The sequence below is a fragment of the Herpailurus yagouaroundi genome, unplaced genomic scaffold (genome assembly GCF_014898765.1).
Source record: "Herpailurus yagouaroundi ecotype Mexico unplaced genomic scaffold, PumYag 28, whole genome shotgun sequence".
In the NCBI taxonomy this organism is placed as follows: domain Eukaryota; kingdom Metazoa; phylum Chordata; class Mammalia; order Carnivora; family Felidae; genus Herpailurus; species Herpailurus yagouaroundi.
Genome location: NW_024412376.1, coordinates 21,070,487 through 21,085,112, shown reverse-complemented (window position 1 = coordinate 21,085,112; position 14,626 = coordinate 21,070,487). Strand labels below are relative to the sequence as shown.

The following is a 14,626-nucleotide window of genomic DNA, read 5'->3' as shown; positions in this document are numbered from 1 at the left end:
AATGAAAGGGAATTAGCCTTAAATGATCTTAAAATATATTTTACATTTTAACTGAAATAGTGTGTACCAGCACATTGTATAAAGACCAATGGAGAAAAAATAAAGACAGATCAATGGAATAGGGGGAAAAAAGCATAAGAACAGCTCAAATAATTAAGATAGTTTAGTACATATTAAAAGTGGCATTTTTAATCTGTGCAGGAAAGATGGACTTTTTAATAAATGGAATTGGACAACTGGGTAGCCATCTGGAAGAAAAACTAAATCCATACACCAGGATAAATTCCAAATAGATCAAAGATTTAAATGTAAAAAGTGCCCATGTAAAAGTACTAGAGAAAAAGATTGAAAAATTTCTTGAGAACCTTAGAAAGAACCAAGTATTTCTGAATGATTATTAAAATCCAGGTAAACATGACAACTAAAACAAACCAACAAACAACAAACTTCTGCATGGCAAAAAAATATATATATAAATGGTCAACAGGGGGAAAAGTGTTGCAACTCACATAATAACCACAGCAAGTATTTCTGATATTTAATGAGTTCTTACTAATTTATAAAAGACCAACAACCAAATTTTTAAAATGGGTTAAAGATATATACAGAGAACTCACGGAAAAGGAAATACACATGAAATTTAAACATTTGAAAAAATGTGCTCACTTTACCAATAATAAGAGATAAACTAAGATATGATTTCTTAACCTATCGGATTGGCAAAAATAAAAAACTTTGATACTAAGTTTGGCAAGGCTAGGGGAAATGGGAAATGGGAGGTTTCATACATTCCTTCTGAGGATGTAAGTTGGTACAAACCCTGGGAAGAACAATAAATGAATTACAAATGCAATTTATAAAAACACAACTGACCCAGCAATTATACTTCTATGTATCTATCCTACATGATATATACACAAAAGGTTATTCATTGCAACATCATTTGCAAGATCAATTAGTGTAGAATAACAATTAATGTGGAAAACTTATTGAGTTGTGGTATATCCATACAAGGGAATACCAAGTAGCCATAAAATAAGAAAAAAAGATGAAGTTTTCTACGTATTAATATGAAAAAATTCCCAGGTTACTGACTAAAAGTAAAAAAGGTGAAAGTACTGTATCCATTATACTAGCAACTTTATTTAAAAGGGAGAGAGACTATACACTTTTGCTTTGTATAGATTAAAAATATCTGGAAGGAGGAGACAATGGGAATTTGCTGGATGAGGACAGAGTAGGAAAACAGACTTTTTTCTCTATAACTTTATATACTTGATTTCTGAACCACTTGAGTGTCATACTTTTCCAAATATTAAATTATTTATAAGGTATTATAATAATAGGATACAAGGCAGTATTAGGTTATTACAGTAGTTTAGATAAAGGTATTACAAAAGGGACCCACATTTTGAAATGTAAGGAAAAAGAGGTAACATACTCAGTTTCCTTTGTATCTTTTATCTCACTAATCCATACATCAATAATCGTGCATGGCAAGCTACCATTTTTGTTTGCTTCATCTGGCTCTTGTAGAACTTCTGTTTCCAAGCCATCAGGTTCTGAAAAGCAAAAACATAACAATAAACATGTCTCAAAGCAAAATCCATATATAGAAATTTGTATAAATTTTCTACAAATGATCACTACCTAATTTTAGGCTAACATACTAATTATAACAAAAAATTAAATATTTTATCTGTAGATCTTTAATCTTGTTAACTCCTGGTTGATATTTTCTTACAGTAAATATTAATGAGAAAAGTTACTGTCTTCATTTGTTGATTTCTCTTTTTCCTCTCCAATTCAGATTCTCAATGCTCTTGTTTAAGCCACCATCACCCTCTCTTTTTTCCTGGAATCCCGGTCATCTTTCATTCTCTATTTTTAAAGTTTCCAAATAGCTTGTCCTAAAAGATAATTGATATTGTGCCAATCCTTAAAGTTTTTATCCTTTATTCAAATGATTATTTTTTTTGCTTACTTGTACGAGGTAAGCACTTGGGGAAAAAATCTTTTATTTTTCAGTGAATAATTATTAATTAGTACCTTAAGTCATACCAATATGACTTATTCTACAAACTAGATTTGTGATTGTATTGCCCTCAAAGCCTAAGGCTCTTTGTAGACAATGTTTGCCAACTTGCACTAAGCTGTATAGCCTCTATTATATGCCTAACAGGGTTTTGGTTGTTGTTGTTGTTGCTGTTGTTGTTTTTAATAAAAGGCATAAGGTACCTACTAACTATACTTCTATTAAGTAAAACTATTTAAGTTACTGTGGTGAGTTCAAGATGGTTACACATCTAGCAAGGTCTAACATTCCTCTCATCTAGAAGGGGCCTCTACCTCCCCTCCCCTTGAATTTGGTCTGGCACTGTGATGGTCTTAACCAATTGAGTATAGTTGAAATGTTGCTATGCCAGTTTCAGCTCTAGTCTTCAAGAAAACTGGCAGCTTCTGCACTGGACTCTGCAAGCCACCATGAAAGAAGTTTATTCTGGGAAGACCACATGGCAAGTTCCTGAGACTAAAATAAGGAGAGGGAACCACCTAAACAGGCCCAGGTGAGCTCTGCCAAGACACCATGCATGGGAATGACACCATCTTGCCCCTTCCTGCATAAGTCCAGCTGACAGGTGAATAGCATTGAGTGGTAATGATGCCACATGGGAAAGAACTTTCCCAATTCCTAACCCACTAAAGCATGAGATAAAATTAGTTATTTTAAGCCATTAAGTCTGGGGAATAATTTGTTTTGCAGGAACAGATAACTGAAACAGAATTTCGTATCTGACAATAGGGTGCTAACACAACAAAAGCTTAAAACATGTGCACTGGTTTTGGGACTTGGCAGCAGGCAGAAGTTATAAGTGCTTCAAGAGGAGACTGTTGATGAGAGACTGGACAGTGAAAAAAATTTCTGGATGCTAGAGAAAAGGAGATTCTTGTTATACAGTGGCAGAAAATTTGGTACTTACAATAACAATGATGATAGAAAATATACCAAAGAGATTTAATGATCTAGCTATGGTGCTATCTAAGCAGAATATTAAAAATGTCAACTAGCTTCTTCAGTAGCCTCTGATAAAGCTCAAGAAGACAGAGATTAATTGAAGAAAGAACTATTTAGTTTATGGCAACAATTTAGAAGAGAAAGCCCAAGTTAATTCCTTCCAGGCAACAGGAGCTTACGGGAAAACATGGCCTCAAAACAAATACTGAATTCAGGGCAGTAAAATGTGGTCTCAGGGCAAAGATGAAGTCAAGTGTATAGACGTAAGACCTTCTGTTATGGCACAGAAAGATTTAAAGGCATGCTTCCCAGACTCTCTTTGTTAGACAAAAGGATTTTTAAGAATCTCAACAGCACTGTCTCACAGCTTCCTATGGGCAACTGAAAGAAGAGAGGGGCCAAAGAAAAAGGGAAGAAGAAAAGAAAGGAAGGAAGAAGAAAATAAGGAAAGAAGGAAGAAAAAAAAAAAAGAAGAGTGGTCAAATATAGTGAATGTCGATATCATTCATACAAAACCCACAAAATTACTAATTTTCAACTTGCAGAAACACCATCAGCTTGGATTGCAAAGGAAAGAAAGATAGTTTAGAAAAGCCCTTGAGGGCACCAACTTTGGTGCAAAGAAAGCAAGCTAAATTGCTACGCCTGGCTGCCTTTCAGAATTTCTATGGACCAATGATTGATATGTGTCCCCCATTTTCCTCATTTGTGAAAAGTAGTCTCTATTTTTCTTTCAATACTGAATGTTAGATATATAGAAGGCAAGTAACTTCTCTTTTTTGCTTATAGGTCTTCAGATTAAGAGTAACTATACTCAAAGACTTATACCCAAGAAAACTCATCTCTATATAGGCCTGACTTGGATAACATCTTTAGGCTTTGAGCTCCCAACCTTTTTTTACAGTTTATTTCTTTATTTTGAGAAAAAGTGAGAGACCAAGGGGTGGGAGGAGAGAGAGAAAGAGAGAGAGAGAGAGAGAGAGAGAGAGAGAGAGAGAGAGAGAGAGAATCGCAAACAGGCTCTGCAGCATGGAGAATGACATCAGGCTCGATCTCACAAACTATGAGATCATGACCTGAGCCAAAATCCAGAGTTGGATGCTTAGTTGACTGAGCCACCCAGATGCCCCCCAGGCTTTAAGCCCTTTAAATAATAAGATGAGGCTTTAAGAAGGGGTGAGTGCATTGTGCATGTGAGGGAAAATGTAAACAATTTTTGGCTAGTGGCAGACTATGGGATATTAACAGCTGCAAATTATTTAACACTCTTAATTTGAAGAGTGCTTCATCTCCGTGTGGCTTTAGGCTGGCCTTGTGACTGCTCTGACCAATGAAGTGGCAGAAGTGATACTGTGCCAGTTGAGATTAGCTTTTAAAAGTTCAAATAGCTTTTGCCTAGTATCCGTGAGCCCTGGCCCACCATATAAAAAGTCAGACTACCTTGCTGGAAAGAGCATATGCAAAAGGTATGGAGACTACATGAAGAGCGGAGGGGGGGCAGTCTTAACACAGCCTTCCAGCCATATCTGCAAAGACAACAGTGAAGCCATCTTGAACCCATCAGACCATGTTGCTGACTAAATACCACTAAGTGATACCAGAGATAAAAGTACATGAATTACAAAAATTAGGTTAGTCAAGCCTTGACTCAACTCCTGATACACAAAATAATGAGATATAATAAAATCATTGTTGTTTTAACACTAAGTTTTGGGGTGATTTATTATGCAGCGTTTAAAAATCCACCAGTTATTAAACATAGAAAAACATGAACCTAATTTGGGATGAATCACCCAAACATATACACATGTTTTGATGATTTGCTTATAAAGACCTGTTTATATAGAAGAAATTAAGGTATTATTAAATTGAATACAGCTCATTTTGACCTATTAAAATACCATCCACATTTCCTTCTGGTTTCAGTGACGTCTGTGGAGATGCCTCATTAAACTCTGGACTGTTTGTTTCAACAGAAGAATCAACAGTAGCTGATGGATTCATTTCAAGTGAAATATATTTTACTTTTTCTTCTCCAGTAATTAAAGGTTTGTACTTCTCCCTTTCAGGAGAAATCTCTGAAACAACAACAACAAAAAAGAAAAATCATGCTACATTCTCAAAATAACTTGAATTTTACCTGTAACAGCATTTACAGCAAAATTCAAAAATCTCATTCTTACAACAAATAAATAATTACTGAGTAAACGGTTATGTATAAAAATTGATAAATGATTAGGCATGTGATAGCTAAATTTCATTTTAATTATACCTAATGATGTTTAGGGTGAGTAACATATAGTTTACTTTCTCTCTCCTTTTGGTGAAACTAATATTTATGGACCAAAATGTTGTATTTTAAATCATTAACAAATTGCTTTTATTTGTTTCTGGTAATTGCTAACTACTTCCAATTGCTCAGAAATTCCCCATACTTTTTTTTAAAACTTTTTTTTTAATGTTTTTATGTATTTTTGAGAAACAAACAGTGCATAAGAGGGGGAGGAGCACAGAGAGAGGGAGATACAGAATCTGAAGCAGGCTAAAGGCTCTGAGCTGTCAGCACAGAGCCAAATGTGGGGCTCGGACTTGTAAACTGCAAGATCGTGACCTGAGCTGAAGTCGAATACTTAACTGACTGAGCCACACAGGCACCCCCCCCCCCCCATACTTTTAATTGATGCCAGGAGAGAATGGATTTACCTCAGAACAACTTATTGCAATTATCTATAAGACAAACAGGTCACTCTCATTCATTCCTTGAAGACGTTACTTTCTAGCTCATAGTCAGGAGATCTCCCCAACACTAATTCTTTCTTAACTAATTTAGTTGATTGCTGGAGTTCCATCAAGAATCCTTCCAGTCTGGGCCTCTCAATTCCTCTCTAATGAGGAATTTTCAGTGTTAAATATTCTACCTTCTAACATCCTATTTTTCCATTTATCTCCTCAAAATTTTCAGTGTTAAATATTCCACCCTCTAACATCCTATTTTTCTATTTATCTCCCTCTACTACCCCAACTTTAAAAATGTTACCCAACCTACAATGCCCTGATACTATAGAAACATATAGAAATGTTTACATATATATATACACACATATACATACGTGTGTGTGTATATATATATATATGTGTGTGTGTGTATATATATATAAGCATTTTAAGTTTTTTTTATATACACACATATGTGTGTATATATATATATATATATATATACAAGCATTTTAAGTTTTCTTTTTTTTATATACACATATATATATGTGTGTGTATATATATATATGTGTGTGTATATATATATATATATATATAATCATTTATATTTATTTCTTTTTTTTTTTTTAATATGCAATTTATTGTCAAACTGGTTTCCATACAACACCCAGGGCTCATCCCAACAGATGCCCTCCTCAATACCTATCACTCACCCTCCTCTCCCTCCCACCATGCCCCCTCTCCCCATCAACCCTCAGTTTATTCTCAGGTTTTAAGAGTCTCTTATGGTAAAACCCACTTTCTGACATGTATCTTCAACTCATTTTACCCACATGGAGAAATCCCAACCCCTTATATATTCAATTTTCTGTGTATTATGTTTGCACATACATGGCTGAAATAAGTGGGGGAAAAAAGAGTCTGGCTTACTGTTCTCAATTTCAAATCATTATCACTAAAGTTAAGTGGACACTTTGTGTTGCTGGTAGTCCTACCATAACACCAGAATACCAGGAACTGTGCCTATTTCGGTTAACTTCCTTAGGAAAACAAGTTGTGTATGAGTGTATTTCAGTTATTTTACCTTGTATTTCTTCCTAGTCAATCAAGAACAAAACTATAGTGTTGCTCATGTTTTGAATATCTTCCCTATACCAATGCCTCATCAACAAATTGTGATAGAGGTCACATCTGTGTTTTTGCTCATTCAGCTACTGTTCTGCTATAAAATCATGTCTACTAAAATCAGGAACAAGGATGCCAGTTAGCGTCATTATTAAAGATTGCTTTCGAATGCCTAATGAATGTAGTAAGAAGGAAAAGAAATAGAATATTGGATAAAAAACACTAGTTCTTATCAACGATGATATTACCCACACATTTGGAAGATCTAAAATGTCAAAGGAAATAATGTATTTAAAAAAATAATTCAGTGAGGTGTCTGCATATAAAATTTTACATTGATAGACACAGAGAAAGAAAGAATCGCTTTATTTAAAATAGGGGCTCCTGGGTGGCTCAGTCAGTTAAGCATCTGACTTCGGCTCAGGTCATAATCTCATAGTTCATGGGTTTGAGTCCCCCTACCTCGGGCTCTGTGCTGACAGCTCAGAGCCTGGAGTCTGCTTTGGATTCTGTATCTCCCTCACTATTGGCCCCTCCCCAGTTCACACTTTGTCTCTGTCTCTCTCTCTCTCTCTCTCAAAAATAAATAAACATTTAAAAATTTTAAAAAGATAAACTAGAAATAAAAACTCAGAAAGGGAAATAGGAAAAATGTCATCCATAATAAAGACAAAACTACACACATTGCACAAGAATCAATTTACTGAAAAAGCTGTAAGAACTTAAATGAAGAAAACAAAATGTTACTGACAAACACAGAACAAGATGGCGCAAAGATTAAGACATACTTAAATTCTTGAATAGCATAAAAATAACATTCCAAAAATCAATATATAGATTTAATATGATTCTTTTTTTAAATGTTTATTTATTTATTTTGAAAGGGAGCACAAGCAGGGGAGGGGCAGAGAGAGAGAGAGAGAGAGAGAGAGAGAGAGAGAGAGAGGGAGAGGGAGAGAGAATCCTAAGTAGGCTCCGTGATGTCAGCACAGAGCCTGACATGGTGCTTGAATTCACGAACCATGAAGTCATGACCAGAGCCAAAACCAACAGTCAGAGGCTCAACTGACTGAGCCACCGAGGTGCCCCAAATTTAATTCTAATCAAAATACCCAATAAAATAAAATTCGTTTGAATAGTAACTATCAAAAAAATAATCCAGAAAAATGTTAGATTTCCAATTAGATTAAGTGTCATGCATGTGTGTGAGTGCCAATGCATACTCACATGCATGCGTTGTCTATCTAAAGGATTTAAAAATTTGGAAACCTTTTGACCCATTAAAGAAAATTCAGATGATATAAAGAAAAAGACATATTTGCATGAATATTAAAAAAAAATCCTTATGGCCAAAAAAAGCATAAGTTAATTAGCAGCATGTGGGAAAAACCTGTGTTGATATACTAGATATAGATTATCTATCCCAGATAAAAATTCACACACAAAAAAAATGGGCAATGCCATATAAAAAGGGCAAAGAATATAAATACAATTTATAAAGAAGCAAATCAAAATGGCCAGAAGAATATGACAAGGGAATTAACTACAATCAGAAAATTACAATGAAATCCATTTATAAGACTGGGAACAACAAAAAAAGTGATTAATACTGACAAAACCTGTTTATTATTTGACAATCAATCAACGGTGTTTTCCACGTTAATATGATAAAGAAGAAAAATCATACAATCATCTCAATTGATTCAGAAAAAGAGTTTAAGTTTAATGCTCTTCATAAAACAAGACTAGAAGAGAATTCCTTAATCTTATAATGGATTTTTTTTAATGTTTATTCATTTTTTGAGAGAGAGACAGAGAATGAGTGGGGGAAGAGCAGAGAGAGAGAGGGAGACACAGAATCTGAAACAGGTTCCAGGCTCTGAGCTGTCAGCACAGAGCCTGACGTGGGGCTCGAACTCACGAACCACAAGATCATGACCTCGCCAAAGTCAGATGCTCAACCAACTGAGCTACCCAGGCACCCCAATACAATGGATATTTAAATAAAAGACTTGAGCTAATATGATATATTTACCTCCTGAGTCAAGACCATGGCACTTCTCTATTCAGCATTCTATTGGAAGTCTTAGCATAAGAAGTGTAAGAATTGTAAAATATAAAATAACTGTTTTTTAAAATGTTTATTTACTTTTCAGAGAGAGAGACATGAGCAGGGGAGGGGCAGAGAGAGAGGGAGACACAGAATCTGAAGCAGACTCCTGGCTCCAAGCTGTCAGCACAGAGCCCAATGTGGGGCTCAAACTCAAGAGGTCATACAAGATCATGACCTGAGACCAAGTTGGGACACTTGACCGACTGATCCACCTAGGTGCCCCAAATAAAACATAATATTACGGGTTTACAAAAATAATAACAAGAGAATTTACCAATACATTATTAGAATTAATGAAGGAACTTAAGCAAAGTTGCTGAATATAAAGTCATATACAAAAGTAAATTATATTTCTGCTTTTATACATGAGCCACAGTTATAAAGTAAAATTTCAAAACAGATGAATAAAACAATGGCATCAAAAATTATATAATTTTTGGAATTATCTAACAAGATATATAAAATACCTCTATGGAGAAAACTATAACCTACTGTTGAGAGAAATAAAAGATTTAGATATATAGGAGGATATAAATAGTCATGGACTGGAAAAGTGAATATAGTAAAGATATCAATTTCCTCCAATGTGTATATTCAATATAATCCTAAAGAAACCAACATGATAAGCCTATGCTTATGTTCAAGAAAACAGAGGAAGAGATGGGCCAAATGGCTAAATCTATGGGTATTTTCAACAGAGAACTGAAATCTATAAAAGAATATTAAATGGAAATTCTAACATTGAAAAATGCAATATATGGGGCACTGGGTGGCTCAGTCGGTTGAACATCTGACTTCAGCTCAGGTCATGCATGATTTTGTGGTTCGTGGCTTCAAGTCCCACACCAGCTCTGTGCTGACAGCTCAGAGCCCGGAGACTGCTTCAGATTCTGTGTCTCTCTCTCTGCCCCTCCCCTGCTCAGGATTGGTCTCTCTCTCAATCTCTCAAAAATAAATAAACATTAAAAAATTTTAAAAAGAAAGAAAAATGCAATATCTGATATGACAAACTCACTGGATTTACTGAGAAGACAGCAGAAGATTAGAGAACACAGAAGACAGATTTAGTGAAATGACAGATCAGTAGAAATACTGGCATAGCTTGTTTTACTGCACTTTGCAGATAACTGTATTTTCTTATAAACGGAAGGTTTATGGCAACCCTGCATGAGCAAGTCTGTCAGCGCCACTTTTCCAATAGCATGTGTTCACTTTGTGTCTTTGCTGCATTTTGGTAATGGCAATATTTCAAACTTTTTCATTATTATTATATTTGTTACAGTGATCTGTGATCAGTGATATCTCACTGAAAGCTCAGATGATAGCATTTTTTTTAGCAATAAAACACTATTAAATTAAGGTATGTACATTGCTTTTCTAGAATATGCTATTATGCACTTAATGGACCATAGTATAGTATAAACATAACTTCTATATGCATCAGGAAACCAAAAAACTCATCAGACTCGCTTTATTGTGTTATTTGCTTTTACTGTGGTTGTCTTGAATTGAACCCACAATATCTCAGAGGTATACCTGTATTCATAGTAAAGCAAAAAGGAAGAAAATGTGTAAAACCAGAACAGAGCAATAACAAACATGATGAATTCAAAAGGTCTAATATTTGTGTAACTAAAGTCCAAAAAGGCAAAGAAAAAGAATTGGGAAGAAGCAATATAGAAAGATCTAATGCATACAGGCTCCCCCAAATTGAAATAACCCAAAGCATGTTAAAAACAAAGGACACTACATCTACACATATCATGGTAAAACTGTTGAAAATCAAAGACATAATATTTAAAAAGCTTGAAGAAAAACATAGGAACAAAATAAGGAACAAAAATAAGACACACAAATGACATATATTTGTGGATGCCAAAAGAAAATATACTAACATCTTTAAAATGCAAAGAACAAAATAAAGCAAAAGCAATCCCCTTGCCCACCCTCCCCTTCCCCACAAAAAACCCAAAACCAACCAACGAAACAAAAAAACCTTACCTACTTAGCATTTAGTATACACTGAAAATGATCCTTAAAGATAGAGGTGAAATAAAGATCTTTTCAGATAAACAAAAGTTGAGAGAATTTATACAGGGCATATCTGCACTACAGGAAATACTAAAGGCAGTTCAAAGGAAAAAGATATCAAATGGAAGTGTGTAACTTCAGGAAGGAATAAAGAACCCTGTAAAGAATAAAATATGGGTAAATGTAAAAGAATATTGATTTCTTAGCTTAATAATATTGCATTATGAGCTATATAAGATTATTAAAGTATATGATGACAATAAGCAAAAGAGTTAGAAGGGATAAATAGAGTAATATTGTTAAAAGGCTCATACATGGTTTGAGAAACAATATAAATGCTAAATTAAGGTACATGTGAATTAGCATTACGGTAGAATTAAGGATAGAATTTGTCATCTAGGATCACAACAAAAGAGCAAATGAAAACTATATAATTAAAAACAGAAGAGAAAAATGAAATACTTGGTTAGTCCAAAAAGGGGAATAAAAAATGAAATACAAGAATAAAGAAACAAAGTACAAATGAGACATATAAAAAACATTGTGAGATTGCTACACAGACTAAAAAGCAAACCATATCAGTAATTACATTATGCATGAATAAGTTAAACAATCAAGATTAAAAGACAAAGATGGGCAGCCTGGATTTGAGATACAAGACACAGAAAAACATAAGGAATCAGAGAAATTAGAAGAAGATACAGAAAAAACATAATGAGCAAACATTAACCAAAAAAATGCTGTAGCTATATAATGTGAGGTAGACTTTAAAAGAAGTAATGTTACTAGAGATAAAAAGAGAAGTCATAATAATAAAAATGGTCAATACAACAGGAAGATGTATACAAGAGTCAATGCAATCACCTAAACAATATAATGCAACAATCTAAACAATCACTGCAACAATGTAAATTGATATGCACTAAATAACAAGTAGCAAAAATGTATAGAATTAAAAGGAGAAAACAACAAATCCACAAATACAATTGGAGATTTTCACATTCTTCTCTAAGTAGCTGATACAATAACCAGATGAAATTAATCAGTAAAAATATAGAAGACTTTCATATAACAAACAACTTGACAAAGAACATACATACATACAAGTATACTGAATAACTTTTCAAGTATACATGAAACGTCAAAACAGATTGTCATTGGGTGATAAAGCAAGTCTCAAAAATTTCAAGATGAAAATTATGCACAGTATGATGTTCTGTAATCACAATACAATGAAACTAGAAAGCAATAACAAAAAGATAACTAGAAACACTCCAAAATGTCAGCAAATTAAATGCAAAATATTTGCAAATAATCTAAATATTCAAAAGAAATTACAATATAAATTAAATCCATAATTGAAATCTTTTCACAGAGATAACTCCACAGTCTTATGGCTTCATAGTTGAATTCTTCCAAATACTCAAGGAAAAAGTAATAATTTTTTACAAAGTTTTCCAGAAAACAGGGAAAAAGGGAATATTCCCCAATTGTTTTGTAAGGTCAGAAAAAACCTTGATACCCAAACACTACAAGCACCTTACCAAAAAGGGAAAATCATAAGTGAGAATCTCTTATGAATTATTTTCCCTGGCAGTGGTTGTAGGAAGGAACAGTCAAATGGGAGAAAAAGTTTTACAGCAACATCATACATGGATCAAGTATTTAAAGACAAATGAAGAAATCTGGGAAGAGAGCAAAGAATGCTGTTTTGTTTTATTTCCCTGAATTCCTGCACAAAACAGAAAAAATCAGGATAGCAAAACCATATATCCATGAATAACATCTAAACCAAATCTAGGCGACAAGGTATCCTCACAAACCCCCAAGTACATATGAATGGGGACAAATCATTGACAGCCTCCAGACTCAGTAAAAGCATCTGTTCAAAAGAGGAAAACAGTAGGGCACTTAAGAGGCCCCAAGTCAGAAGAACCCCCAAAAGAGACAGCAGGTATTTACAAGCAAGCATGATGGGTCAATTTAAGAAAAGCAGCTGAAATGGGAATAATTTTTACACATTTTAATTTGCAAGTAAATGGAAAGGGTCAATGGGGAGGTCAGAAAGGGTGGGAGAAGTCTGGGTCCTAACAATTCTGAAAACTAACCAACTAAAGCTCCCTCCTAGAACAAAGCCTCAGACTCTGAAGAAATTGCTGGAAGGAGAATCCAAATTGATCTGTGCAGGTATAAGAGAAACAAAGGAAAGAGAAAAGTGGGGGAAAGGAACAAAGACAGAAGAGCTCAGAAACTACAAGGCAATAATTTTTATTTTAAATTTTTAAACTTATTTATTTATTCTGAGAGAGAGAGAGCATGCAGAAGGGGCAAAGAAAGGGAGAGAAGGAGAGGGAGAGGGAGAGGGAGAGGGAGAGGGAGAGGGAGAGGGAGAGGGAGAGGGAGAGAGAGAGAGAATCCCAAGCAGGCTCCAAACTGTAAGCACAGAGTCCAATGTGGGGCTCAAACTCATAAAATGTGAGATCATGACTTGAGCTGAAACCAAGAGTCAGAACACTTACCCAACTGAGCCACCCAGGGACCCCTAGGCTTTAATTTTTAAACACTACATGAAAATAACCGAAAAGGAAGCCCTAATAGGCTATGAAGTTAGAAAAGCTATTTTGACTTCATGCGCCTAAAAGTTTAATAAATCTAATTTCACATAAAAATAAGTAACAGAGGATCATTGTTGAATTCTGTACAAGTTATCAGAAAAAAAAAAAAGAGTATGAAGTAGAATAATGTCCTCAAAGACTGCTGTTTCCCAACTTTGGCATTACTGGATCAGATAATTATTTGTTTTGGAGAGCACCTGTTATAGTATGCACTGTAGAAGATTTACCAGCTTCCTTGGCCTCTACCCACTAGATATATAGTGCCCTTCCCAGTTAACAACCAAAAATGTCTCCCAACAATGCCAAATGTCTTCTGTGTGAAGAATCACCCTCATTTGAGAACCACCGCTATAGAAAATTAAAACCTACCAAAAAACTAAAATTATAACGTACTAAAAAATTTGTTAGTAAAATTAAGAACATCATGGAAGACATTAGAGAATATAAATTATAATGAGAAAGTAATCAGAAATGAGGCAGTTGACAGATTTACAGAAAAACTAGGGGAAAAAAGAAAAAAATCTTAAAAATAAATATCTTAGAATAAACACAAAACCATATAAACAAAACACATAATGTCATAAGAGATATAAAAAGAGAACAGGAGAGAAAAAATTCAATAGAAAAAAGTGATAGAAAGGATTTAAGAGAAAGTGGCAGATATCAGAGAAAGATGAAAAATATCAAAAATACAAACAGAAGTTCCTGAAATAGACTTAAGAAAGAGAAAACTAGAAAAACTATAATTCAATAACACTTTCCTCAAATTGGGGTAGGGGAAGGACTGGAAACCACATATTATAAAGATACACTACAATGAAAAAAAACTATAAAACTCTCATAAAAAAATCAAAGAAAAATTAAGTAAAGGCATATTCCATGTTCATGAATAGGAAGACTGAATAGTGTCACAACGTCAGTCCTTCCCATTTTGATCTGTGGATTCAATGCAATCCCAGTCAAAATCCTAGAAAGTTATTTTGTGGATATCAACACTGATATCTAAAAGTT

The 14,626-nt window shown here is 34.2% G+C and overlaps 1 protein-coding gene across 7 annotated transcripts in view; it reads right to left on the bottom strand.

Moving 5' to 3' along the window:
• NEK1 (NIMA related kinase 1) overlaps positions 1-14,626 on the bottom strand; it is a 239,119-nt gene that overhangs the window by 48,060 nt on the left and 176,433 nt on the right. For 5 of the 7 annotated variants that reach the window (XM_040470858.1, XM_040470824.1, XM_040470864.1 and 2 more), the window contains 2 exons: positions 4,906-5,094; positions 1,442-1,562 (listed from right to left, as the gene is read on the bottom strand). In XM_040470858.1, coding sequence (XP_040326792.1) covers positions 1,442-1,562; positions 4,906-5,094 — 310 coding nt within the window. The remainder of the gene's footprint in view (positions 1-1,441; positions 1,563-4,905; positions 5,095-14,626) is intronic. The other 2 variants (XM_040470831.1, XM_040470849.1) reach the window with 1 other exon arrangement.